The sequence below is a fragment of the Podarcis tiliguerta genome, assembly GCF_965153285.1.
Source record: "Podarcis tiliguerta genome assembly, chromosome: 3".
Taxonomy (NCBI): Eukaryota; Metazoa; Chordata; class Lepidosauria; order Squamata; family Lacertidae; genus Podarcis; species Podarcis tiliguerta.
Window position 1 is genome coordinate 62,852,020 of NC_139536.1, and position 27,704 is coordinate 62,879,723.

Below are 27,704 nucleotides of genomic sequence, written 5' to 3' on the forward strand. Positions count from 1 at the left end.
TTCCCCATCTCTAGCTGGGGCTAGCAGGAGTTGGAATTCAAGAATATCTGGAAGGTCCCAGGTTCTGCACTCCTGGCATACAGAGCAAGATAAAGACTCTCACAGATGTGAGAGAAAGCAATAATGTGAGCTGTCCTTCAAAAATTCGTTTCTCACTCCCTCCCCCATCCCCCATTCTCTTGTTTGCACTTGCAGGTGATGGATTTTCATACAAACTCTGCCATGTCTTATTAACATGTATATGTGTATTTAAAAGACCCCCCCCCCATAAATTCAAGGTTCAGTCATGCAACTCAAGTATAAAGTGAACCTCTGAAGGATTTTTATTATATGGTTTGCTTTCTGTGGCTTCATGTGAATAATTGTGTCCTAATGCTCTGATGCACAATTGTAACCATTTCTTGCTAAAACAGTTCCCTAAATAAACAGAGAGACTTTGAAATAAGTTTTAAGACTCAAGGAATTTTATATTCATGAATAAAACTATACCTGAGTTGTTCTTTGGGATGTAACTTTTTTTTATTTGCACACTTGCTCTACAATGATTTGACAAGCAGTAAACTTAATAGCTAGTATCCAATCCAAATAACTTTATGGATTGGATACTAGCTATTGTCCATGACAAATCTTAATAGTTCATATTCAGATGCAATGAAAAACTTTGATTCACTATTATGGGAATAAGATTAGGCATGCATTTGACTTGTGCATTTTCCCATTGGGCTGTCTTAAGCATATGCAGCGCCGGGGTGCAAAGATACGCCCGGTGCCCCCCCCCCAGGTTGCCAAGTCCCAGGCACGGAGGAGGGCAGAGCCGGCCGGCTCAGCATCTCGCTGGCTCGATCGCCCCTGAACTCGTGAAGAGAGCCCGCAGCAGAAGAGCCCGCCGCGGTGCTCTGACTGATGGGTGGGCTCTTCCCCGGACTCAACTCTCAGGCCCTGGACTCTCAGCCTGGCGCCCCTGAGAGCCCAGCGCCCGGGTGCCCGGCACCCCTAGTGCCTCTCCTGCAGTGCAGATGTGAAAAGGAGATAGGAAGCTCTGGTTTCCATTTGGTTTTGTCCATTTGGTTTAGGCTTAACCTTAAAGTTTACTGAAACAAGCCTGCTTCAGGTCACTATCTGCACTTTCCAGAAACAGTTGAGTACATTTTTGTTCCAACAGGCTCTTCCAGCTTGACAAATGGGTCCTTACCATGAGTATTCATTTCTTAGTGGCGTAGTCTTGTTTTAAATGTATTGTTTTGTTGTTGTTATTGTTGTTGTTGTTGTTGTTGTTACTATTATTACTATCACTATTACTATTATTATTATGTGTTTTTAAAAGATCTTATGTGTAAATCTTATGTGTAATTTTATAATGAATGATTTTAAAGTGTTGTTTGTACTGTTTTATTGTTGTTAGCCGCCCTGAGCCCGGCTTCAGCTGGGGAGGGCGGGATATAAATAAAATTTTTTATTATTATTATTATTAAATTGCTTTGAGATGGTGGTTTAGAAAATGATTACTAAAATAATAATACTAATACTAATAACAGTAGTAATAATAATAAAGAATGGTAGTAGCAGTAGTAGTAACTTGTGAACCACCTTGCTGCTCAATAAGCCATAGTTAAGATTAACCACAGTTTAGGGTCCAAACATAATGCTAAACTGTGATTAATGAAAACAGGTGAAAGCTTCTGATCGGATCTCCTCCTTCTGGCTGGTCATGTTGGAGGACCTAAGCTCATCTCCATAACAATAAACTAAAGCTTATCATAATGCCCCAACACAGCCATTGGTCTAGTTTGCACATAATACTAAATGCCTCTTCGCCTGCCACACAGCCAGGAGGAGAACTTCAAACTGTGAGCTATGAAGCTGAGTTGTTTAACTAACTATTGTTTGTACCAAGACAGGAATCTTGGTTCACAAATAATACTAAGCCAAGTTTGAAGTTGAACTGCCAGCCATGTAGGACAAAGATTGAGACGGCGGGGGATGAGGGGAGTATGCAAGCCTGATGCTTCACTCTAGTTCACCAAGGCTCATCCCTGGAGTACTAAACCATGGCTTATAGGAGAACCAGCCCACTGTGTAATAATCAGCCAAGTGCTTCCAAAGAATCTGGCTTTCCATAAATCAAATATGCAAAGTGAAGACAGGTAGGATTTTGATATCTGTTACAGGAGTGGTCAAACATGAAATGTCTATTACCCACTTCACACATCATTACTTACAAACCTAAAAAAGCCTCTTAGCAGGGATTTATGTGAGAAGAGATATGTGTGGATGCGTTCTGTTAAAAGCTTGCACCATGATAATCCTCTAAATTAAAATTCAAATACTGGAAAGCTGCATTTCACAATATTGCTGGTGCACACATGCTTCATACTATCAAGTTACACTGGCAAGTATATCCAGTCACATTATTCTAGTAATATTAGAATACAGAAACCATGTTGTTTCTATATTGGTTCTATATTGGTTCTCCTCAAGCTTCTCTCATTTCCTTTCACAACAATTCTTTAAGTGATTTCTTATGTAAGGGAACATGAATGTGATTCCTTCTGAAGTTTCCGGCCCAGTTCAGATGTCATGAGGGCTGATCAATGAACCACTCTTTGGTGTTGACGTCATAATTTTGCCGTTCCTTCTCTACCAATGCAACCCCCTCCACATACACTTTCCTAGTCCACAGTAACTAAGCTTTACCAGAAATTAGGGGGTGTCACAACAATCCAGTAGTTTAATTTCCTATGAAGATTTTTTTTATCCCATATCTTCGTTACATATGATTCTATCTGACTTACTGTCTGGGGAGAGAGCTGTAGGGACAATAACAAACAGTGGCTAGATGCACAGACTCTTGTGCAAGTTATATGAAGATACCGGATGTTTGATCAAAATACACATCCAACTGCAAATGACTGCCAGTGCTATAATCTGAAGAGTATTCAGATGCACACCCAAAAGTAGCACAACACACATGTGCCAACTATTGCTACAACAGGTGCATCCATTAGTGCAACTATTTTAAGTAAAACAACAACAAAGAAGCCTAAAGGAATTGACATTGTTGAGAAAACCAAGGATATCTGAAATACTCTGCACTTCCCAAAGATAAAAGAGGGTGGGAAGGCAAAACAGAAACCTCTGTGGAAATACTGTAGAGGGGAAGATGTCACATATCCATAACTGTAACTATGGTTACTTTTATTCAAATGTCACAATGAGTGAACTAACATTATCTCTAACTAGGAAAGTGAGTGAGAAGGAGCACACAAGGCTGACAGGAAAGAAGAGGAGTACACCATTCTGCCAGGTACCCTCAGCTGCTAAACCATAGTGTGGCAATTAGAAAGCATGACATCTGAACTGGACATCACTATTGTGGTGTGATTATTTTGAACTCTCTAAAAACTACAGGAGTGCCTTCTACTTCATCTCTGCTGCATAACAAGATTAAAACCACTAAATATTTTAGCAAGGTTTTGTGAATCTCAACCCCATGGATTGCATCCAATTAAGTTATACTCAGAGTAGGCCCATTGAAATTAATGGGCTTAAGTTACTCATGGTCATTATCGATCTGATCTGAGTATGACTAACTTTGGATACAAGGAGGTGGGTGGCGCTGTGGTCTAAACTACAGAGCCTATGGCTTGCCAATCAGAAGGTCGGCAGTTTGAATCCCCGTGACAGGGTGAGTTCCCGTTGTTCGGTCGCAGCTCTTGCCCACTTAGCAGTTTGAAAAGCACATCAAAGTGCAAGTAGATAAATAGGTACTGCTCTGGCAGAAAGGTAAACGCCGTTTCCGTGTGCTGCTCTGGTTCACCAGAAGCGGCTTAGTCATGCTGGCCACATGACCGGAAGCTGTCTGCAGACGCTGACTCCCTCGACCTATAGAATGAGATGAGCGCGCAACCCCAGAGTCGTCCGCGACTGGACCTAATGGTCAGGGGTACTTTTACCTTTACCTTTGGATACAAACCTATGGACACACAAACAGTGTGTCTGCAACATGACAAAATAGAACTTCTCTTTGTTTACAACTTGAGCTATTTATCATCTGTGTAACATCACAGTAGCCATGTGAATGTAATAGGCACCGCCTTCCACGGGTGTGTAAGTGATTTCCCCCCCCCCTCCACACTCAGACATAGGATAAAGCCATTGAGCTGAGCTCTTATTATAAGTCAAAGAAACACATTTCAACTTCTTTTCAAGTAAATTTCAAAGCTAAGGAAGAGTCAAAAGAAGTAACATATTCGTAAATTAGCTGCCTAAATTGTCTGTTGTATTACTGGGGGCAAAAAAAACATACCATGAATAGTAATGAGAAGGCCAAAAGGCTCAGTACATTTCAATAGGGGGGAAGGAAACCCTTTGATGTGAAACATGCCTCTCCTTTCAGCACTCAAACTTCTCTCTCTCTCTCTCTCTCTCTCTCTCTCACTTCAAAAGGCTTGCGATCCAAATTGAATTGCAGCATTTAACAGCCTGCTTGGGTATCAACCAATCCTACTTCACTTACAGTCAAGGCAAAATCCCCAAACAGATTTTGAAGAATTTGTTTCTGTGCACTTTGTCTCTACAGGATGATATAGGACAAGCTTAGCTGCTGCAGTGAAGAGCAGAGACAGGACAGGATAAAGGTAGAGAGATTAGGAGATGCTACATGTTATTGTTTCCAGGGATGTATTTTTGCCCTCGACTTCTCAGTAATGTTGTATATCTGCCATATAACATTACAGATAACCAGTACTAGGGCTGCAACTTTCTCCAAGATTAAATTCTTCTAAACATTTCTGCCTGCTTCTTGAAGTGCTTCCTCTCACATCACTTGGCAGTAAACACCGGTTTGCGATCATACAGGATATCAGCATTTCTAACCATGTGTTTATTGCATATCGTTTCTAGATGTAGGCATACAAAATAAGCGAACCCCTAAAAAGAGCATACAAGCTCTAATCCAGTTATGACTAAGCCTGCAATTCCTACATCCATGTATAAGCCCCAGTGAATTCAGTGGGACTCAGATCTGAAAAGACATGCATGGGATTGCATTGTAAACCCCACTGAGACACAACTAACTCAAGTCACATTTGTCTCAACAGGACTTAGTCATGAGGAACTTTCACTGGGTTGAGGCCAATGTGTGAACTTGCACTAAGTCACTCTGTTGGTGGAAGCGCAAGGAAGTGTGACTGCTTTCACCTCAAACCCCTAGGACAACAACAAGGGAGAATGAATGGCTGTTAGTTTATTCTTATTTTATTTTATATTAAAGATTTTGTTGATTTACAAAAGTGTGTAATGTCTCTCTCTCGTGTTTTCCCCCCCATGTAACATTTTGACAAATCATTTTCATTTGTTGAGACATTAGGAAGAAAAGGGAGAAAGAGGTGGAGGGGGGAGAGATGGGTGAGAGTGGGGTCAGGTGGCAATGTTTCTATTTCACTTACTATATGTGGGGTTTGGTGTCAGCGTTGCTTGTGCAGGTTCATTGCTGTTCGCTTGTGTTCCTTTGGTGGTGAGAGAGGTTGGAGTTGGCCTAGGGTGTGATTATTCATTTGTGGTTGGCTGTGGTGATCTTTGTTATCATGTGTGAGTGGGGTGGGTGGGTGTTTTGGATCAGGTTAGCCATATTGATTTGTATGCTGCTGGTGGGTTTTTGTCATTGTCTTGTTGGGCTGTGTATGTGATAAAGGGGAGCCATACTGGGGTGAAGGTGTCTTCTTCTATTTGTCCCCGTGTCAGTTCACTTTATTGGTTAATTTTTCTAGTAGGGCTGTTAGTTTATTTTAATAAGAACAAAGGAGGGAAATCCCAGGCCTCTGGGTGCAATTAGACCTTGTGCCCTGACATTGATCTAAGCACGTCTACCTCTAACCATCATCTGGCCTAATATGATGTCAGGAATTGGGCAGGCAAAACTGAAGCACAGTGCTTTTTCAATTGGGCACTGTTTTCTGTTGCCCTATAGTACCAAATTCAAACTGGGACTGCAAACGAAGTATCAGGTGCATGCTTAACAGTGTGTTTTGATTTTTTCTTTGTAGTTTCAGGTTACAGTCTGAATCACCTGACGCCATGTGACATCAGGTGCTTGCCAAGTGGGCAGCCCTGCCTGCCTGTCAAAGTTGCCTGAAAGGAGCCAGGTTAGTTTCCCATCCCTGATAGCGAGCAAGTTCAGCAAATGGCTCTAGAATTCTTTTCACTCATGTACTATTACAGAAATGGAATTGTTGATTTGCTGCCTGAAGCACACAGTTCCACACCACCAGCTGGTTTTGCTGTAAACCTTAACTAATTTCATTAGACATTAGCATTAGAAGACTGAAATCATGAAAAAGCAATGAAATAGGTTCTCTGAAGGCTGGTGAGGAAAACAGATCAATTTCTGTCAGGTGATTTCCTCCCCCCACTAGATTTACGTGAAGTATTTCAAAATAAAGTTATCATGGCATGTTTTCTTTTCTAAGTACGTCTTAAGACTGAGCACGGGATTAATGCGAGAGCCATTTTGGGCATTTATTCATGAAAAAGCAATTTGAAAAATCCACCAATTTAAGCTATCTTGTTCAGAATTGGAGAGCAATTAAACACCATGTACGGAGGAAAACAGAAAGGCCAGTGATAATTTAAAATGCCAAATTGCATTGTAAAAACCCTGGATTTTCATTTAGATTTTTCCCTGAAGCTTTTCCTTGGGAAAATCAAAAAGAAGGGAGGAACACTTAAAAATATACACAATGCAGAGTTGGTTTGAATTCTGCAGGGAATCTGGAGTATGATATCCTACTAAATTGGCAGTGGCTCAAATTGCATTTCTGCAAGACTAATGAAATGAGAAATGTTGTTTCAAGCTTCATGCCATGTCAGACAATATAAAACTAAAATGCCCTTGAGTTAATCAGAACAGTCTATTCAGCGTAATTCACCCATTCGAAATAGCTACTGAGCAGGCTGGAAACAGTGGCACACTGGGCATGATTATTCTGGGTAATAAATGCACTAAAATTGCTGAATTAGTAGGCAGCTATCCCAAATATATGCATTCCATCAGGGGAAAGCACCTTTCCATCTTATTCAAAACATGCGCCCTCCCCAATCACATTATTTCTTCATAATTTTTGCAATATTTACACTTCTCCCCCTTGACCAACATTATTGCATGTCACACAATAACGAAACTTACTATTCAGTTACTACTATTCTGTGTGTAAAGTAAACCCACAACAGAGGTTACCAGGGGTAGATCATTGTGCATTGCAAAGTTTGTTGCGATATTCTCTTCGCTGCTTTCTGCAGGACCTGTTGCTCTCCAGGTAATGTAAAGAACCCTTTTGGTTTGCCCTTATTTTCAGTAGCTACTTTATCATGTTACCAAGAGATTGTTTAACTTCAGAAGCAGTTCAATATAAAGATCTCTCCTGTCAAATCACTGCTTCTTTCCTTAAGTACTCATAGTCCCTAAGGTAGTTAATTCAATTGCGTTGGTATACTGAGCTGATCTCAGCGCTGTCAGTCAGCACTTACCAGGCATTCTCCGGTGATATCATCGCAGGACTCTGCGTGACCAAAACATGTGCACGGCCTGCAGATTCCGCCAATGATGGTGCCATTGACTCGCCTGTGCCTTGGCTGACAAGACTGCAGGAGATGAAACATTGAGAATATATTTTAAAAAACGAAGAAGTAGTGCAGGAGCACATTTGACAAAAATAAAGGAGCTTAATATGTCATTCTGCCTCCTCCAAACCCAGCACCGACTTGTTCTATGGCAGAGAATGTTGCACTCAGGCTGTTGCTGTGTGCAAAGGTCTGTGGGGTGGCCCAATCCAACCGTAGTATTAGAAAAAGGAATAAAACAGCATCTCTCCAACAAAATATCCCCACAAATAATTTCTAGCGAAACACAATTACTGGGAGACAGGGACATACCACATGTTACTGAGCAAGAATAATGGGGCAATTACAAAATCATTCAAAGTTTCAATGATGACCTTTCACTAGAGGACATTCAAGTTGCCCATGTTTGTCTTGTTGGGGCAGGTGGGAAGGCTCCCTGTAACTTGGCACCCCCTTTCCAGGAGTTCTATGCCCCTCAAGGTGTCCCAGTGTTTGAAAACCACCATGATAAGCAATAAAGACCCAAGTGCTAAAACACCTCTCGAAAACCTATGTTCCTGACATGATGTCTGTGAAAAACTGACCTTAACCGAATAGGCAGGTATAAGACTAAAGGAGGCATTAGCTTGCTCTTTCTTCTGAAAAGGTAAGAGAAATGAAGAGTGGAAAGTAAGACAGCTTCACATACCAAGATTTACAGAATGAAAATAGTTAGAAGACAAGTTACTGAAAGAAAGTGGGGAAAGGAGACAAGTGAGAAAAGACAGGATCTTTTATTGACACTGCAAATCATAGCTGAAATACCACGTGAGTTATATTGGTCAAAGATTAATGAGAAGCAGAAGGCAAGGTAGAAAAGAAAGCATGCATCACAGGCCTAGTGAGATGGGAGCTGCCTCCACATTGCTGGGAATGTGCATGCACATTACAACCACATGCAAATGCTACATGCCTCTTGCTTAAATTTTCCCCAGACCATTGGAGTAATAGAGAAAGCCTTTCCTCAGTTTGGTGATACCAGAAACAAGCATCCTGTTTCTGTTCTCTGTTGGTCTGCCACCCCCCCTCCCCTTTATGGTCAACCTTTTCACATCTTCCCTCAAAGCAGTAAGGGACAAAGGGGATTGTGCCCTCATAATCTACATCCTGATGCTTTGCTATGTTATCTCTCCCTCTCAGTAAGCAGGAGATGGATGGCAGGTGTGCAACACAGCACCTTCTGCGCCACCAGCTAGAACTGCTCAAATTACTATGGCATATTCTGTACTACTGGCTGGCAAATTGCCCTGCCTACTCAGAGGATGGCAGATGGGGCGAAAAAATGGAAAGTAATTAGTGCGGGTGCCAAACCCTCAGAAAAAGAGATTGACTGGGTGAGAACTGAGCTCTAACCAGGACCCACAATAGGAAGTGGACCACATTGGGTAAATCCGGCATACAAACTAAGGCATTTATAGTTTCAAATGTCGCAGACATGCTAAATAGTACATTTCACAGTCTAAGAAATAAATGATACTCTTAATGTTGTTAAAGCCGTAAAATAAGTTTAGGCTTGATAAGAAAGTAAGAATTGCATATATTTGCACAAATTTCAAAATTGTTCCTCATCCTTACCACTTGGCTTCAATATTTCCAGAAATTTTATATCTCTCCATATGTATGTGGGTCCTCATACAAGAAGTTAATTCTTTATACATGTAGTGATAGCTGTCATCTCAGAATGGGTCATCTCAGAACATACTTTTTGACATATACTTTTAGCAGTGGTAATTCAGTGTACTTTATTTTTATCAATGGGTATTTCATAGTGGAGGTGACATCTTGTAGGTGTGATTTATTAGCAAAACCCTGACTGTTGTGCTTGCTCTTCAGAATAAAATGCCAGGCAGCAGTCCTAACCTGCCATATATTTTAAAAATCATTGTATGGTTCTGAATTCAAGGGGAAGGGCTATAGCTCATAAGAACATGTCAGGCCAAAAGCCCATCTAGTCCAACATTCTCTTTTCACAATGCCAACCAGAGGCCTATGGGAAGCTCACAAGCAGAATCCAAGTGCAACAGCACTCTTCACATGATTCCCAGAAATTAGTGTTCAGGGGCATAACATAGCCATCATGACTAGTACTTATCCTCTATGAATTTGTCTAATCCTCATTTGAAGACTTCCAAGTTGGTGGCCACCACTGCTTTCTATGGGAGCCAGTTCCAGAGTTTAACAATGCACTGTGTGAGGAAGCCATTTTTTTTTGTCTGCCCTGATCATTTGCCTTGGCAACATGCATAATCTTATACACCTCTTTCAGGCCCCCTCTCGTTTTGTTAAAATACACCCAGAGAGAAGAACATAAATATTTGCTCAACAGCAAGCATGGTATGACTAGTTATGTTTTCTTTTGACAAGGGAACTTCCATGACAGCATGAAAGAAAGCAGCCAAAAGTATTTTAAAGAATTTGTTTATTTATTCCCTTTCTTTTGAACTTCTGTCCTCCCTTGAACAATTCAAAGATTCTTCAGTATCTGCAAGCTTCTCCTCTTAATCAAAAGACATGTTGCCATTGAAGGTCAGGCAAGGAAGCAACACCTTATTATCTCGCCCAGTTCAAATTGCAAGCAGGATGCTCTTAAGAAATGCATGCAAGAAATGAATTCAATAAAATCATTATTTCTTCACTGGCATTCTATAAAGGGCACAGAGTAGTTCTGAAGACCAAATGTAAAAATTATTTGTTTGGTAGAAAAGTCCCAGCCTTACAATGGATTGTATGTTATGAAGTATGCAACACCAACATAAAATCCCATATCTCCTCACCTCGAAATAGTGAGCAGGATCAAGTATGGAACATTGGAATTTAGAAGATCAGTCATGCAGCATCTCAATAGAACAGAATTAAAGCTTGCTTAACTGTCAAGCCCCAGGGAATCATGGGGATGGGAGTGGCTTTTCTTATTTGGCAGATATTTGGGAATTTTAACAGATGATTTTCAATAGCTTCACAAAAAAACCCCAAGATTCTTTGCTGGAAGCTGGTATAAAAGTGAACAAAAAAATTCCAGTTTATGTCCCTATGGGTGGGATTCATCCAGTGAGTCCTGTCAGCACAAGTCTTGTGCAATGCCACTGGTGTGACAGGGGTTTGTCCCTTCCCCTCCCACAAGGCCTCCTGAAATTGCCTCAGGGTGCAGTCAGGAGAACCCCCAGAACAGTCGGGGTGGGGGAGGGGGAAGCTGCAATGCTTGTGATGACAGGATGATCACCATTGCATGGCACAGAATTCCATCCATTATTTTTCAATAAGATTGCGCTTTGAAAGGGCCTTCTGAAAACCCAACAATCAGCTGCATGTCGAACCTTGTGAAGTCCCATTCAAATTTGGCACTACTATGTGCAGTGCTTTGCATCGACTTCAATGCATTAGACAATCTGTATGTGGCTTCCATTTTTGTTTATATTTAGTAATTTGTATTTGATTCCAGTTAGAGACTCTACAGAGGGAGCATCTATCTAAGGTTTTCAATACAGGGCAGGATAAACTTTAATTACAAAGAAGGACAGAGGCTGATGAAGGTCAAGGTGGAAACTTCTCAATGCATGAGTCAGAGCTTCAGAAGACAGTCAAGGTAAGCAGTAGATATTTCAATAGTGAGCCAAATTGCTTGGCTGTGGACAAGAAGCCAGGATATGCTACTCCTCAGATCAAAGGTAGAACAGGATGTGAGAGAACAACAGAAATTAAAAGAACATATTGTTTCATTCTGTTGTCTCTCCATGGCATTTGTACACCACAAATGCATTTCAAAAGCTGTCAGGTTTCGTATGACTAGGGAATGCTTTTCAATGATCTTGTTGTTTGTCCTATAATGGGAAGCACATAAAAATAATGCCCTTGAGACAGGCAATAGTGTTGCTGTTTGTTTGTTTTTCAAAGCAGAACATACAAGAGGGCCATCCTTGCCCATGGTGTACAGATTAATTTCTTTCCCCACACTGTCATTTCTGGTGAAACAAGGTTCTGAACAACGACAAAACCCACAAATCCCTTGCCAGCCTTTATGAGCTGCCTCTTCTTTTCTTTCTATATTATTATTTCTAATAGGAGGAACAAGTGAAAACGTTTACTATGAATCAAGGCTCTAAGTCCTAAATGAAATATATAAAATCATGGCACACATTCAAGGAAAAGAGAGCTGACAAGTCAATGCCTAGAGTGCCTGTATAAATGGCATATTGTTTATAGTCTTGTGAAACCGAACATCTTTGTGTTTTAAAGTGCTTCCTTAGAGGCATGGTTGTGAAGGATTTTGCATTCCACCGTGAGCAATGCCTCTATGAGTTAGTTAAGCATATGTACACTTACTTTGAGAATATGCTGATAGCATTTTGGTGAAAGTGCTGAAATATGGGAATGTTACATTTATAACCTTCAACAAAACTGCACCCTCGAAACCAATGAAGCATGCATCCCAGAAAAAGCGGAATGGGGGAAAGGCAATCACACCAAACTGTGGGGAAAGGGCTGCATATCAGATCAAGCACAAAGATGTCATTTTGCTTTGTAATACTCAAGCATGACACATACTTTGATTGAATGTGTCAAGTTTCTGTAACTATAATGGCTGATAAAGAAGCGATCAAGCCAAGGGGAAACTGTTGATAACAAAATTCTCTCTTATGTGTACATGATACAGAAATTATTGTTTTAAACAGTCACTTAGGAAAGTATCAAAAGCAATGTTTCTTTCTTTGCAAGTGTAAGGGACTAGAGTAAGAAAAGTTCCAAAATGTTTTAATATCTTACTGAAGCAGATTTTGGACAAATAATAGCAGGGAAGTGGGTGGGAGATTTTCAGCAGGAGTGAAAGGATTAAAAATAAATAAATCCCTAACTTGTGCAGTTGTCATAATTTGGCCCGGGGCCACCATGGTTGCTCTGAGTTTTAAATAGAAGAGGGCTTCCCCAATCATGGGATGCAAAAATGAGGCTAGGGGGTGATTAAAAAAACACAAGAATGAAACACAACTGAATGGAAGAAAGGACGTCGTCCCCCCGTGCAATTCAAACTAAAATAAAAGGCGGATCTGCAATTCCACACAGATTTACTTGAGATTCACTTAACACGGTGAGGCTTGCTTCCAGTATGCACACATAGGATTGTTTTGTGGGATTGCCAGAAAGAGATGTTACTTGCTGTTTGTCTATCCACTCACTTTCCATGAATTGGTTTGAACATTTCAGACATTTCTCTGAAGTGGAGCTGGATCTGTTCAATGAGATACTCACTTCACAGGAGGTACCAGAATATCCTGGAGGACACTGGCAAACCTCCACAGCAGATGCATATTTTTGTCCACTTGAAAAGTGATCAGCTGCTTCCAGGCTGACATCACTCAACCTAGAGTGCAAAAATGAGAGAGAGAGAGAGAGAGAGGAAGATTACTATTTACCTGTGAAAGAAACATCAATCCTGTAATGTTTCCCAGACCAGATAGTGTGGTGGGGGAGTTGTTTGCTAAAAATGAGATGGGTCTTTCTATTCACCGCCTCTATCTCTTCTTGCTTGATATCATTCATGTTTAGACTGTGGCAAGCCCACATTAGAAAGCTGTCACAACAAGTGGATCAGCAGCTGGGGGACTGTGCTTAGCTTGCAAGTTATGTATTTTTACATCCATCGCAGACACACACAGAAGCAGGCTGCTTGTCAAAACCCAGAGCTGTGGAACTGTCACCATGAAATCCTCTTTTCCAACTTTAAAGCACTGAAATCCTTAATTGCATTCACCAAGCATACATGACTTCTTAACATCTGTATGAATTCTTAACATACTGCATAGATTTATTAATTTCATACATTTTTTAGAAAAGCTACCTTTTAGGGCCCAGCCCTCACAAAGTGACTCCCAGCTGAAAACACAAGATATACAATCAAAATCTGAATTTAACCATAAATGCCATAAAATATCAATAGGAATAACAATGAAAAAGACAGTGAGGCCAGCTATATTAATGGCAGTATCAACACACATCAGAGCAGCAGCACAATACTGTCCTTTAGGTATAAGTGGTTCCAAACACCTGTGTCTTTGTAGCCCATTTGAAGGTTGATAACGAAAAGAGGTGAGGCATACCTCAACAGGAACAGTATTCTGCAAAGGTGGAGCTACTGCCAGGAAGCCCTTATTTTTCTCTCATGCCCATCAACCAATTATCAATAGCAGGCCTGCAAAGAGCTTGTCTGAGGCCCGAGGTGGGAGTCTTGCTCATGAGATGTGCCATTGTGGCACCATCTAATCTGATGCTACATGTTAGTATGCAATGACACAGGTCCAGATTTTACTATTGAAGCCTTGCAACACATATGGGAAGCCATGAGTATTTCTCCCATGGCCATTAAGTCCCTGGTCGGCTAGGAGGCATGGGCCATTCTTGCCATGACCCCTGCACAGTCCTGATCAATATTGTTCATTCATTGTTGTTTACATTACTTGGGAGAGAGAACTACATTGCTAAAGAATGACTGTGTTTTGGTTAATACGTTGCTTTGGGATGTGCAAACTAGGTAGGTTTACCTTTAAATGTGAACTGAATCACATTTGTTCCCCCATCTGTATCTGTAATGTTCTGCTTTGGAACTTTACAATGACTACCACTAGGGCTGCTTTGCGCTTTTCTGTGCTTTTGTTATGTGGTTATTAGGACTACTCTGTGACAGTGGGTAAGAATTTCCCGGGGGTGGGGTGGGGGTGCGGAATCAATCGTTTTCATCTTTCTGATTTTGTTTTTATGTTGAAATCTCATTGTGGAGCTGCACTGAAAGTAAGGGGAAACAAATCTAGCAAAGTACTAGTAAGATTCTTAAAGGCAAAGAGTAAATCAAAAGAATTTAAAGCCTATTATAAACACAACAAAATTTGCCAGTGGTCTTATTATCCCATTTGCCTATTGAACCACAGATCGTCTCTTCCAGTGCTATGTGATATAATTTGGAACAATGAGAAACCGTTACACACAGAACATTTCACTCAGTATTATTCCACATTTGTATTCACTGAACAGTTTCAATTTTCATTAGGTTCTGCTATTTGGTAAATGGTATTTTAATGTGTTTAACAGTTTTTACTCATTGAAAAAAACAACCAGCAGTGCAATTTTTCCCCACTTCAATGTAGTAATTTCTTTTCCTCTGTGCCATGCTGAAGACATTAAAGTACATAATGTTGGCAGTAATGGGACACAGGATCTTGGAGACACTTGAGAAATTTGAGTTTCCAGACCAAATATTTAATATGACTGCTAGTGTGGCAGACACTGTTGACTTGCAAATGCAAACAAGATTAAAAGAGATGCAGCATTTGGAGCAATAGCTGCAGAGTTTACGATCTGCTATTATATTAATTGTAGTAGCTTGAGATTAAAAGAAAAAAGAAATCACCGCCCCCATATAATGCTGCTGGGAAGCCTCTGGGTTGCACGGTTTGCATTTCACGCAACATTATTCCACAGTTGTATTCTCTGACTAGCTTTCATGATGTACTGAAATCTGAATATTGGCTACATGTGTACTGGCCTATTGCACTTCTTCGTTCCACATGGGGCTTAAGTCATCATTGCTGCAGCTTTTCATGAAAGCGCCAGGAAGTTTATTGTTCCAGTCACTACTGGACTGCTACTGAGCCAGGAAATATGCAGGTCACAGAAAAAGCACGGTGGCAATAAGAGTAGGGCACCTTCTTTTCTACCCTTGTAACAGCTCTAACAATATTGGTTTGCTTACTTAATACACCGTCTCTGCAGATTTCTAGTATACTTTATGAAGGAGAAGTAGTTATCTGCCATAGTGATTGTAGCTAGGATGCACCAAGGAGGAGATAGATGTGAACATCTGCTACAGCACTTCCATGTTGATAGTGCAACAAGAAATATGAAGGAATGCCAAGCCAATTGCCCATACTGAGTTGGGAACTCCTTTCTTTTTTTATATCCTGCCATCTGCTTTGGCATATTACTAGCCCTGTGCAGGCACTTGGAGTGGGTAGCGGTGAATACACAAAGGGCTGTGTGTACTCTGTGCTTGCTGTTTCCACACCAATGTCGTGCATTAGAGTCCCTGTCTGAGCAGGGGTCTACATGCATACATCTGGATGTGCAGGCTCTGGAGCAACTTGAACACTGTCTGTGCCAGCTGGTGAGGAAAAGAGAGATGGGAGAGACCAGAAAATCTATCTGCACATTTATCTCCACCCGGCAGCCCCACTGACCTTGAGGCCCATGAGCTTCCTCAGGACTGGGAAGGGAAGAGAAACACCAGCTGCACCTTCTTGCTACCCCACTTTTATTTTACTCTGTTGCTGCTGTGAATAAGGGATGGGAATTTCTTGCTGTGGGTGCTTGTGTGCAACAAGGGTGAGAGCCTGGATGGTTTGCAGAGAAGGGTGAATGATCTTAAGTTACTCAAAAGCCACAGAGCGAGAGTTTACTGGCAAGGAATGTGGCCCTCTTTGTGTGAGACACAGAGAGGGGGGGAATGGACTGCCGTAAGTGAAAAATGATGTGGGAATTGTTGCTAAAACCACTGGTTGTTTAATCTGCATCAATCTGTTGGAATGTATTGTTTGTTTTTACCTGGGTATTTGTTTAATTGGATTAAATATTAAATTGGTTAAATATTAACTTTAGCAGTTTTGCTTGTTTACCTTATCATACAATTGTTAAGTTGTAACTGCTGTCTGTTGTTTTTCTCTGTTTATTCTTTTACTTTGTTTCCTGCTCTGCAACTAAAAACATTCAGTGAAGAATGGGCTATAAATATTGTAAAAAAATAAATACATAGGCTCCAATTGCATGGGCTACACTGAAAAAATGGAGGGTAAAGATCTGTTCTATGGATCCTACAGGTGTCAGGATATATGCAAACAGAAGGTGGAGGGGAAGTCAGCAGGCATGATCCTACTTTCCTCCATCTATTTATCTGTATCTGCTTCAAACATTCTGCACAGGGCTGCAATGTATAATAGATCCACTGTGTATGGTTCATCCTACAGGTGTAAACAGAAAAATGTGGAGGACTTGCAGTGCACAGCTGAATAAAGGAAAGACACAAAATGGGAAAAGGGGGAAATGCTTCACTTCCAATCTGTACATATGTCATAATAGCCTGCCAAAATCCTGCAACTTTTTATACCACAAATTTCCCACTCTATTTTTGTCCTGCTGTCACTGTGCAAGAGTGCTCCTCCATATAGCAACGATAGTATAACATTGGGGAAGCTTTGTAGAAAAACTATGGTGTCTCCATGGTCCAGTATAAATCCATCACTAATGCACTATTATTGCATCAATGGTTCCTTTTGAGTAAACCATTTAGAGGTTCTTTTTACAATCAAGTGGTTCAGAAACTGTGAGTCCTGGATGACCTACTCCCTGCCTTGCAGGCATTTTCCCACCTTGCCAGTGAGAACAGGGCTCTGACTGACTCCAGCTGCAGAAGCTGAGGCAGCTGATCAAACACTTGGTCTGGGGTATTGTTTAGGAGTTTTTGTTGCTATTGATTTTTTAAATTATTTTTAAAGATATTATATCTTTATTTTAGATTTTAGTATGATTTACGTGGCGATCGTTCAGTCTGGTTGTGTATTTTTTGATGTTTTATTTATTTATTGTTTATGACTGTTTTTCTTATGTTGTAATTGTGTATTTTTTCATGTTGTGAGCTGCCTTGGGCATAGTTTGGACTGTGGAAAGGCGGCATACAAATGAAATTATCTATGTATGTAAATAGAAATAAACATTGCAAATTAAGCCCACAAAATAAGCCCAGGCTGGAGATGCTCCTCTAAAGCTGTGATGCTATTGCTGCATAGGGCAAGGAGGACATTCCAGACAGTATTTCCCACCATATGTGCAACTATAACAAAGGGGAAGGTGTAAGAGCAGTGAAACCACTCGTTGCAACTCTTTGGGCAACGTCAGGTAGTATTCCAGGGATTCTTCAAGTCTTGCACTGCTTGGGTTTGCCAGTTTGGGATGATTTGCCTTGCATGAGATTTCAAGCTGGCTGTATTTACAGGCTTATAGCTTACAGCTAGTTACGGAATAAGGTCAAGAGGTAGAACAGGTCTGAAAATGCATTATTTCTGAGGAGGAATTTGAAAGATAAGGAAGAGTTCAAACAGCGTAAGTGTTTGAAAAGCAAGTTCCAGGTACAAAAGAAAAACGCAGAGCACAGGCTGAGCTGACAGAGATCAAAGACCTTGAGATGACTCAAGGTTGAAGAGATACAGCAGTTAAAGACTCAGGTGGGGTGAACAAAGAAACAGAACAAACAACGGCTGCGTAAAGTCAAGGAGACATGAAATGGTAAGGAAACTGTATTCAGTGTGAAAGATTGCCAGATCTTAGCTTTAGCATATTTAGGAAGTTAGGATTAGCACATTTAGTACAGTGGGCTGTCCTAGCAATAGGGGTTTTTGACACAGGTGTGTGCATCACAACAGGATGGGCAAGTACAGTAGTGAAAGGAAGCATGATCCAAATGTTTCATAGAATCATAGAGCCAGAATCGTAGAGCCAAAAAAGACCCCGAGGGTCATCTAGTCCCAATAATGCAAGAATCTCAACTAAATCAGAAGGGGAAATAGGGAGGATTCAGAATAAACCAAAGTTTATTGGGGCTCTTAATAAAATAGAAATCTGTGTCCAAGCTCAATGGTTTTCCAGCTTAATTAAATGAAGATGCTGCTGGGGGAAATGATGATCAACCTGCTTAATAGAACTGCAGACAGAACAAAATGCTGTTTCAATGATTACCTGTAGATGGCATTCATCCCATAGCTGTATGTGGCTCTTATAAGGAGACTCTTTATATTTGCCAACACAGACATGAATTCCCTTTTGCTGACCGGATAGTCAGTGCCATGCAGCAGAAATAAGTCGTGCTTCAACAACACTTCTTCAGTGTGCTCTTCAAACGGGTTCAAGTGAATTCCCTCCTGCGACGTGCTGATTCTCAAGCCACTTCCCTAGTAATTATTATAAATGTTAAGGATGAAAACATTTTAAAGAAGTGACACACAATGCCACATATTTATAGAGAGCACAGCACTTTGGCATATGCTACCAGGCAATTTTCATACACGTGATGCACTCTCTGGAATTTGATATTTTCACTGGTGTGGAAATCTGGATAATGAGGGAACAAGGTAATGCATGCAAAATTTTGAAAATATGTTGGTAACTGATGTCACAGCTGTGCATTTTCATGGGGAAAAATTCTAGAATTATGCTGCCCATTATCAACTTTACAATAGAAATAAATGCAGCAATAAAATAGTGCAACCTGCCTACACAGTGCATATTCCAGTCAGCTTAATTATTCTATTTAGACTACGATCCTAAACAACTTATCCAGAAGAATTTTTCACTGGAAAAAAATGGGCTCTTTTTTGTAATTGTCTTTCTTCATAATTACATCGCTGCTCTGCGCTCCTTTGGGATGAACTTAATAATGAAATAAATTCACGGCAAGTCTTTGAGCATCATCCTACACACTGCTAATGGTACCTAAGGATGCCTAGCTCTGCACTAGATTACATCTCCTGCGATATTTATTACCATTGAGTTAAGCCAAAGGTGGGAAAGCAGTGGCCATAGCTGTTCTGAACAGTGTGTCAGTCTCTCTTGGGGTCTGCCCTCCCTGATTTGGTGGCAGTCCAAATGGGGTTGCAAAAATGCTGTCCTCCAGCTTCAAGAGGCAGTTGAATGGGGAGATGGGTAGTGTGTTGCCAGCATCAAAGGAGATTCGAATGCTCCCTGCACCTCCCCTTTCAGCCACTGCTTAAAGCTTCATGAAGGGTTATATCACTTTGAGGGGCAATGGTTCCATTGGGAGCTACCAACTCAAGATGTAGAGAACCTGGAAGCTGCAGCTCCCAAAGGAATCATAGTACTGTATCATAGAGTTGGAAGGGATCCCAAGGGTCTTCTAGTCCAGCTCCCTGCAATGCAGGAATCTAAGGATCATCCTCTTATTTGCTGCTGCTGCTTAGCTGTTTCCCCAATCAGCTTGACCGGAAGGCAGAGGGGGAGGGGAAGAGATCTTGCAGGACAAGAGTTTCAATCGCCCCTCCTGACAATCCCATTCTACTGCTCAGATGACCCAGAAACAGATGACTGGCACTATACAGTGGGGTGTGTGTGTATGTGTGTGTGTGTGTGTGTGTGTGTGTGTGATGCTCAATGTGTGATTGTGTTTGCATGTTAAAGGTGTGTGGTTACGTTACTATGGTGTGCAATGTGTATGTTATATTAAAACTTGTCCTCCCTCAAAGAGGGCACGTGTTGCGGTGAGATCTGGAGACTGACCTTGGTTTTGGGGGGGGCCTTTGGATAGCCACAACACCCGAGTGGTAGGTCCCTTGATGCTGGGTTTCAATCTGGCCAATGGGGCGCAGACTAAATGGATTGAGGGACCTATATATATACCCATGCACGTGACCCAGAGCTTCCTCTTTTGGCTCGTGCATCAGAACACCTGCCCACCTCTCCCTAATTTTAGGGCCTTTTGCGATTGACCTTGCTATACCGTCGTGTGTTGTCTGTCGTTGGGACAGGGGCATGGCAGGAATTTCCCCATTTTTGTTTCGCCTGCCGCATAGCAATTCGTCACAACTTGTAAGGTTGTGGATAGGCACTGGTTCATGTGATAGGGATGGGAGAACGGTCTCGCCATCCCTATGTGAAGAGTATTTGTTAAAGGAATCCAGGGACTCAACTTGGTTTGGCCAACCCCCCAAAAGGGGTTGCACCTGTGCCTGAGTCCAGGGGAGCATCTGGGTAGTGAATAAAGTCTGTTCACAGGCTTTTCACCTTCCTCGGGTGTTCACCCTTGGCTGACTTATGATAGAGCTCTGGGTCGGCGCTACCTGCAAGGGTGTAGGGAGCTAGCCGAATCAGAGCCTATGCAACCACTCACTTTTCTGTAATCAATAAAGTTGTGGCCTAAATTCTGCCAAAAAACTAAACTAAAATTTGAGTCAAATGTGTCTCTATTTAGGAGGGAGGTTTCTGGGTCTGAACACACAAACACATATTTGATTTGTGTGAATTGTGGGTGAGTGTGACCAGTGTTCCCTCAGTTGGTTGGTCTCTCTCTCTCTTGGCCCTGGTCATTTTGGGGTATGTGGCTTTCAATTCCTTTCTCCAAAGAAATGCAGCCCTTGAGAGGGTGGGAGGGAAAGTTCCCTGCCTCTTTGGCTTTTAGTCTTCATCACCCCAAACAAAAACTTAGGATAAGCAGCTTCATTTCCATATATCCATCCTGTTGCTCTTTGACTCATCCCCCTTTATTCTCCTTCACTGCTTGTCTTCCTCACCAACGAAATTTAGATCGGAATGTAAGCATCTTAGGGAAGGGTCTTATTGCTAGCTTCTTCTTTTAGCCATAGGAGGTCTGCTGACTGTGTGCCACTAGCAACCCAATGAGCATTTCAAGAGACGGGGAAGCAATACTCTACCTCTATGATGACATCAGACTGCAGCATTGCTTCTGCAGCATCCTCTTCCCCTGTGAGGTCATATGAAACGGTAAATTTCAGATGTCCTCCAGCAGCTGTTATCTGCGGTAAAGAAGAATGATGCTGATTACATAGCAGAAAACATGCCTTTAACCATTTTGAACTACTCTTTTCCAATTACAGCGCTTTCAAGGGAAGGACTTCTTGTATGGAGAAAGGACATGTGGATGATAGAGAGCCCCAAGGAAAAATCATTACAAACTGTTCATTTCCTGTACATGACTCTCTCTCCTCCCACCTCCAGTACTCCAAATAAGCAATTCTGATAGAAGTGCTTTCAGACACTTCTAAAGGCTGGGAACCAAGCATATATGTTCTTTTTCTTTCTAAAATGCTTGATATAAATAAAGTTGGTGGTTTTTTAAAAAATAAAAGCCATAACGTTTTTGACTCGTTTTTCTTATTGAAAAACCCTAATGCGCAAGATATATTATTTGGACGATACTAAATTGCTGGAGGAATCAGGGATGCATGTCCCTCTTTTATCCTGTCCGCTTCCCACCCTCTCCAATTCCCAGGTTCAAGGCTCAAACAGAGGGACTCCATGTCCAATCAGCCTGGAGAACTAGGCTGCAAATACTGAATGTGTCTTGAGACGTATAACCTAAAACAGAGGGGATCTGTCCTCAGGAAGTAAAAACAAATCCAATTAGGAAGAATGCCACAATCTTGTTCTCCTACAGGCATATCTCTCTGAATGCTGCCTTTTCCTTCGCATTTGTTCGCTGCCTCAAAACAATGTGAGACAAATAACCTCAAGGCATATTTTGACCCCAGAATGAATTTTCTTTTTAGACTTTTTGTTAACGTTTTTAAAGATGCTGATCCCAGCATTCCAGAAAATAGCTGGCAAACTAGACTTTTCTTCTTCTTTTTTGAAACAGCATCAAAAGCAAATCACAAATGACAGTATTCAGAACAAATACAGAAGTTTGGAAGAATAAGGTAAGCCGGTCTATATATTCAGGTATAACAAAGAATCTCTCTCTCCTTTAGATCCCTCCTCCCCACATCTCTCATTCTCATCCATATTATTGAAGAGAATTATGTGGATATTCTTTGAGGCTGTTCATAAGGAATTATGTGCTGTCTTCCATCATCATTTGTTATACAGGAGTTTCCCCCCTCCTTGCGCAAATGTGTCTGAATGCATGAAGCCAATGTGATGCATTCTAGAGAAACATAAATGAGGTTTGTAGAGAGCAGGTACACTTTCTGTGGACCACATTCTGTATGTTACAGATGCTTGATAAATAGTAACAGGAATCATATCAATAAATTATATCAAGCTTTTAATTTTTCTTTTTTAAATGTTTGGGTTACTTTAGGCACCCACAGTGAACTCAGATTGGTAAAGAAAAAGTGTTTTATATGCATTGCCTATGCGATATAAGACTGAAACACCAGATGGCGCTGTGGAGTCCTGTCCTTCCCAACTGGTTTTCCCTGTATGAGTTCACAGCGTGTTTAACTGAACCACTTCTTTGATGTGTCTAGATCCAGCCTGAGATTACAGTTACCAATATTTAAACTTTCCCTCCAACACAGCAGAAAACAAAAAACAACACCAGCACCACCAGTACAATTTCCTGAGCAATAATTTCCTTTCAATGGGGCTTCTGCAGCACATCCTGGTGGATTATGTCTCCCAACCATATACAGAAGGAATTATTTTTTGGGACACTCTTTAAAAATGTTACAAATACTATTTTTATCTTTTAAAATGTTACAAATACTAGTAGTGAATATATAACCCCCTGTGCTCTTTGCTCCTGGCACTTAATAAGTAAAATTCAAATATCACAATGGATTTTTGGCTCTAATTTTTTACTTTCTCAAAGAAAATGCAATAATTGAAAAAGGCAATAAGAAATTATTGTGTTAAAATTGATGCATTCTGCACACTCGTGCGTTCTATTAACTATAATAAAAATAACTGGTTCCCCACTTCATCTCTCTAGTCTTATGATTCTGACATTTCTTCAGTGATACACAGGGCCTGCTTCATCATGAAGCATTATTGTAGATTGTATAGGGTACCCAATTTGGGAGGGGAGAAGCATTTTCAACCCCTCGCCCTCATTCACTGATCAAGTCCCACCCAATATAAGTTTTTCACCACAAAATGAAGCACCGACATGCTAGCGTCGCATACAACTGAGGCCTGTATGAAGGAAATAAAAATTCAAACATTGGTCCTTGTGTATATGTTGCCAGTTTGGATGCACACTCTTCAGTGGCAACTACAGGCTAGTATGTTTTCAGTATCTGTGGGCTGCTTTTTTAGTCTCCAGGAGCAGACATTGAGAAAATAACAGGGTCCATGCCTACCCCCCCCCCTTTGTGCCAAGTGTAAGGGAGGAACAAGAGAAAAAGCAGAATTATCTATGGAAATAAAGGAACCGATTTTGCACATCACTAGATTTGGTTTAAGAATCCAGAGTTAGTGATGGTTCTGGGAGATGCTAGGACAATAAATCTAAATCAGAAGGCAAGATTGGATCCCATCAATTATGGGCATCTCAATCTATTTTTCCAAACTAGTACCTTCTAATTCTGTTTTCTTTCCAACCTACCTTACAATGTTCAGTTTCATTTTGGCAATCCCACATATTCTCCCTAACCATGGACAGGCCACAAAATAAGGGGTGTCAACATTTGTCTGCCCTCCACAATTCATTCCATTTCTTTGATACTGTTGGACCATACTGAGACAAAATGATTGAAAGATGGCCTTGGAGTTGTGAATTGTCCTATTAAACTCCCCACCCCCATTTTATAAGTATTCATTGCAATATATCTTTAATGACTCAGCACTAGAAGTTTCAGGCAACCTTTTTTTTAAAAAAAATGAATAATCAAGGAACTATGTATATTAAAAAATGTGTCTAATGCCACATATCTCAGGGCACAGTAGGCAGGACAAATCCCTCACCCCAAATGGCAATCTCAGTGTTCAATAGCCTGCCAGTCTAACACAAGACTGACTGGCACCCGTGACAAAGTACTGAATGGAGAACAAGCCACCTTAACAGATGGGCAGTGAGTATGTTTGTGCCTCCTGTGGGTTACAGGATGCACAGACGGAGTGTCTGAACATCTGTTTGCTTTAATTTACATGCTTATGTTTTAAGGAAATGCTCCGTCATTAATCCAGCCCAGGGTTGGATTACAGTTTTTTGAAATAACAAATGCTAGCTGGGAAGTCATAAGGAGAATTTCATATGTGTCCGTTGCATTTAGGGGAAAGGGCAGAAAGAGAGACGTTGAAATGAATTCTAATGAAGCTCTTACCCTGTATACAAAGTATGTAGGTCTTATCATTTTAATATAAATTCTCAGTTACTATTATATATTTTAGTTCTGCTGAAGTTCTGTTTGCTAAGAAAGGAATGAGTTTAAAAAGAACTCGCTATCTTTGATAAGACCTTCGTCCAGAGTTTGCATTGGTATAACAGATAAAAGGAAAGTGGCATTTCCCTTTGCTCTGTTTGAATAAGTATATAGAACAAGGGCATTTTTAAAATAAAAAAAGTTTTGCTCTCTGTAAATATTTTCCATGTGGATGTGATATTCATTTTGTTGCACAGCAAATCCCATAACCATTCCTCAGTGCCAGCTTTAGACATTTTTGCACCTAAAGCAAATAGTGAAAAACCCCTCTCCCCCTGCAATGAACTGCAACATATCAAGCTGGGATAGTCATTTCCATTGGGTAGCTTTGAGAATTCCCCAAAATAAGTTTCTGAAGCCAACATATGACTACAGTCTTATAAAGGATGGTTACTTAAGCTAGTAACCATGTACAGGCATGCACACAAATTATCTTTAAGAAAAAGCTGGTGCCACCTGTTCCTCTTTTTTAGAGAGTTACCTTTTATATTTCAGGAAAAAAATTCAGTCTACATTCAGGTGAAATTGCTGTTTCGAAGATAAGGTAGCAAAACAATCCCAACAAAGCTAAAATAAATGTACCCCAAAAGAGAAGAGTAGCAAAACTACCAAATGACTTTATTTTCCCATAGACACATCATGTGCCTATAGCGTCACATAGGAATGCCATTTCTAGACATTAATTCCCCATTTTCCGATATAATATGTAATGGTCTCTGAAACTTGTTCTATAATTCTCCCAGGTGGAAATTATTTAAACACCATATATACACACACTGTATATTATGGGGGCAATGGGAAGGCCTGAATTAGCCCTTGGAAATCACCCAGTCTGGCAAAAAATAATGCTGACAGCTGTGACAGTGTTGCAGAATATGCCAGGTTTTCCCCATTGAAGGGTTATTAAAAATCTACTAAGTGCTTCATCAGAATTATAAATATTATCCAAACCTCTAGCTCATCCTGAAAGTAGAAAAATTGAAAAAGACAAGCTCACCAGCTGCTGAGTAGATTTTTCCCCCCAGTAGCAATTGCTTTGCTGTTACTAAACTATATAATTCAATAATTAGAAGTCAGTGAAATAGATCAGGGAGGTATATGTTTGCGGGGAAACACTAACTTTCTTTTTCATCCTATAATTGATAAGGGAAAACATTAAGGTGAATGTGGAACCTATTTTATTGTCCACAAAGATAGGGTTTAATTGGTTCATGCTACTGTCTCCTCAGCAGAAATCCAAATGGGCACAGCAAGTAGCCTTAGCACTGGCCATTTAGCACTGTTGACTGTCTTAAAATGGAAGCGGCTTCATAAGCGGACTGAATAAATGCTCACAGATTACTCATACTTGAGTAATTATTTTTTAAAACCATCAGAAGGGCAAACAGAAGGCTCAGACCTTTGTGGAAGCCTTGCCATCTGCCTTGAAAAGAATCCCTGATCCCTAATGCTCTATGCCTGTGTGTGTGTGGAGAGAGGGGGGGCGGTCATTTGGTGGTGAACAAAGTACTCTAAGCATGCCTGGAGCAACTTCACTTTTACAAAATACCATTCAAATATTCTGGGGGGTCAGCCCTAGAGAAGAAAGCAGATTCTGGTGCTGAACATGAGTGCCAGAACAATTGGAGTCCGAGATCAACCATCCTCTGCATATGGATGCAACTCGTTAACAAAAGTTTGAGATGTGCCAAGGATGAAACAGAGGATTAACACTGATTATCATCACGAAAATATTTGTAAACGCTGAAGGTATGTCACAGTCATTTCTGCAGGCAGTGCAGGTGGGCTGACAAACCAGTAGCCAAAACAACAGCTTGTTTCTGGTTTTCTTGAACAGTTAGAATAAACTGCCGTTCTGCCAGTTTGGATTTAACAGGAAGGTGCACCTTATTTAAAACCAATAGAGGAAGCTTTCAAGCATCTCCTTTCATGTGCAAAAGAGGAGTGAGCAGGCAGTGGTGGAGCTTCATGCTCCGGCACCGGGGGATGGAGAGCAGATGGGGGCGGGGCGCATGTCCTGGGTGTGTGGCACGGCACCTGTGGGGGCGTGGTGCCCAGCGTGGGGGGCCAGCAACGATTGCACCCCACCGGGATCGTGCTGCCGGGGGCGGTATGCTCCCCCCTCACTCCTCTTCCTCCGCCAGTGTGAGCAGGGGCTGTTATGTGAGTGCGAAGTTTGACATGGATTGTAGCATTGAGCCTTTGTGCATATCCTCCAAGCCACAGAGACTAATGTTCTTTATTCCAGGTTGTTAGACTGACAGCCTGTAACTGCAGACCTGCAAGTTTTCCCCATCTCTCTCACACACCTAGCAGTAATAGTGCACAAAGGAAGGCGACAAAAGAAGTCACCGTTGTCTTTGCAATAAGTCTTATAAATTGACCTCAACTTTTTTCCTTGCCATTGGCTTCAACCCCAAGGTCCACACTTGTAAGATCAATACGAAGTTGTAACTTTCCAAGGGTCTTGCAGGAGAAGGGAAATGTTTAGTAGCAATCCTCAGGCAGTGAGCCAAGAAACTGAGTTTAAAACACTCCTAAGAGTTGGTATTTGAGGGATGAAATACTATGTATATTTTCAAAGACTTCAGGAAACGAGTGTCTGTATTTCATCCACTCCACACTGGGAGATGAGCCATAACTCAGTGTTACAACACATACTTTGAATACAAAAGTCACAGCGTCTCCAGGTAAAAACTTGGGAAAGATCTTTGGAGAGCTGCCATTGGTCAGAGTAGAGGCTTTGCAGACCAATGGTCTAACTCAGTATGAGACAGTTTTATATTCTGTAGCCTCCAGTAAGCATGAAATATTTCTGGTGCAAGTGACCTGGAAATTAGCTGACCATTAGCTTTAGTCATTAGCTTCTGTGTACAAGCTGAATTACTATTCAATAGTCATATTGTACCTGCGTTAAATCCTAGCATACAATGTCACTTAGAAACTATTATCTTCATTTTCATTTCCCAGAGCGTTAAAAGATGTACCACTGCTGTTTAACCAGAGAAAGCATGGGTCGCTAATGGTGAGAAAAGTGGCTTCTTGCTGCATACCCCACAGTTTGTAAGTAGGCTGAATTATTTGGAATGAAAGAGAATACATGAATGCAAACTAATAACA

At 41.0% G+C, this 27,704-nt stretch overlaps 1 protein-coding gene and 1 long non-coding RNA gene across 21 annotated transcripts in view; one reads left to right on the forward strand and one right to left on the reverse strand.

The window, feature by feature from the left end:
* The window catches only part of LAMA2 (laminin subunit alpha 2), a 352,990-nt gene that overhangs the window by 149,766 nt on the left and 175,520 nt on the right, over positions 1 to 27,704 (reverse strand). For 11 of the 19 annotated variants that reach the window (XM_083434694.1, XM_083434692.1, XM_083434689.1 and 8 more), the window contains exons 13-17: positions 21,132 to 21,233; positions 18,427 to 18,638; positions 12,901 to 13,012; positions 8,202 to 8,255; positions 7,525 to 7,638 (exon numbers count right to left, since the gene is read on the reverse strand). In XM_083434694.1, coding sequence (XP_083290820.1) covers positions 7,525 to 7,638; positions 8,202 to 8,255; positions 12,901 to 13,012; positions 18,427 to 18,638; positions 21,132 to 21,233 — 594 coding nt within the window. The remainder of the gene's footprint in view (positions 1 to 7,524; positions 7,639 to 8,201; positions 8,256 to 12,900; positions 13,013 to 18,426; positions 18,639 to 21,131; positions 21,234 to 27,704) is intronic. The other 8 variants (XM_083434696.1, XM_083434695.1, XM_083434693.1 and 5 more) reach the window with 1 other exon arrangement.
* LOC310675046 lies at positions 1,860 to 5,291 on the forward strand. Of its 2 annotated transcripts, none has more exons than XR_014509884.1 (4): positions 1,860 to 2,144; positions 3,241 to 3,304; positions 4,447 to 4,637; positions 5,100 to 5,291. It is a non-coding gene; the product is annotated as an uncharacterized lncRNA (long non-coding RNA). The 2 variants fall into 2 exon arrangements; XR_014509885.1 differs by having other exon boundaries at positions 4,580 to 4,637.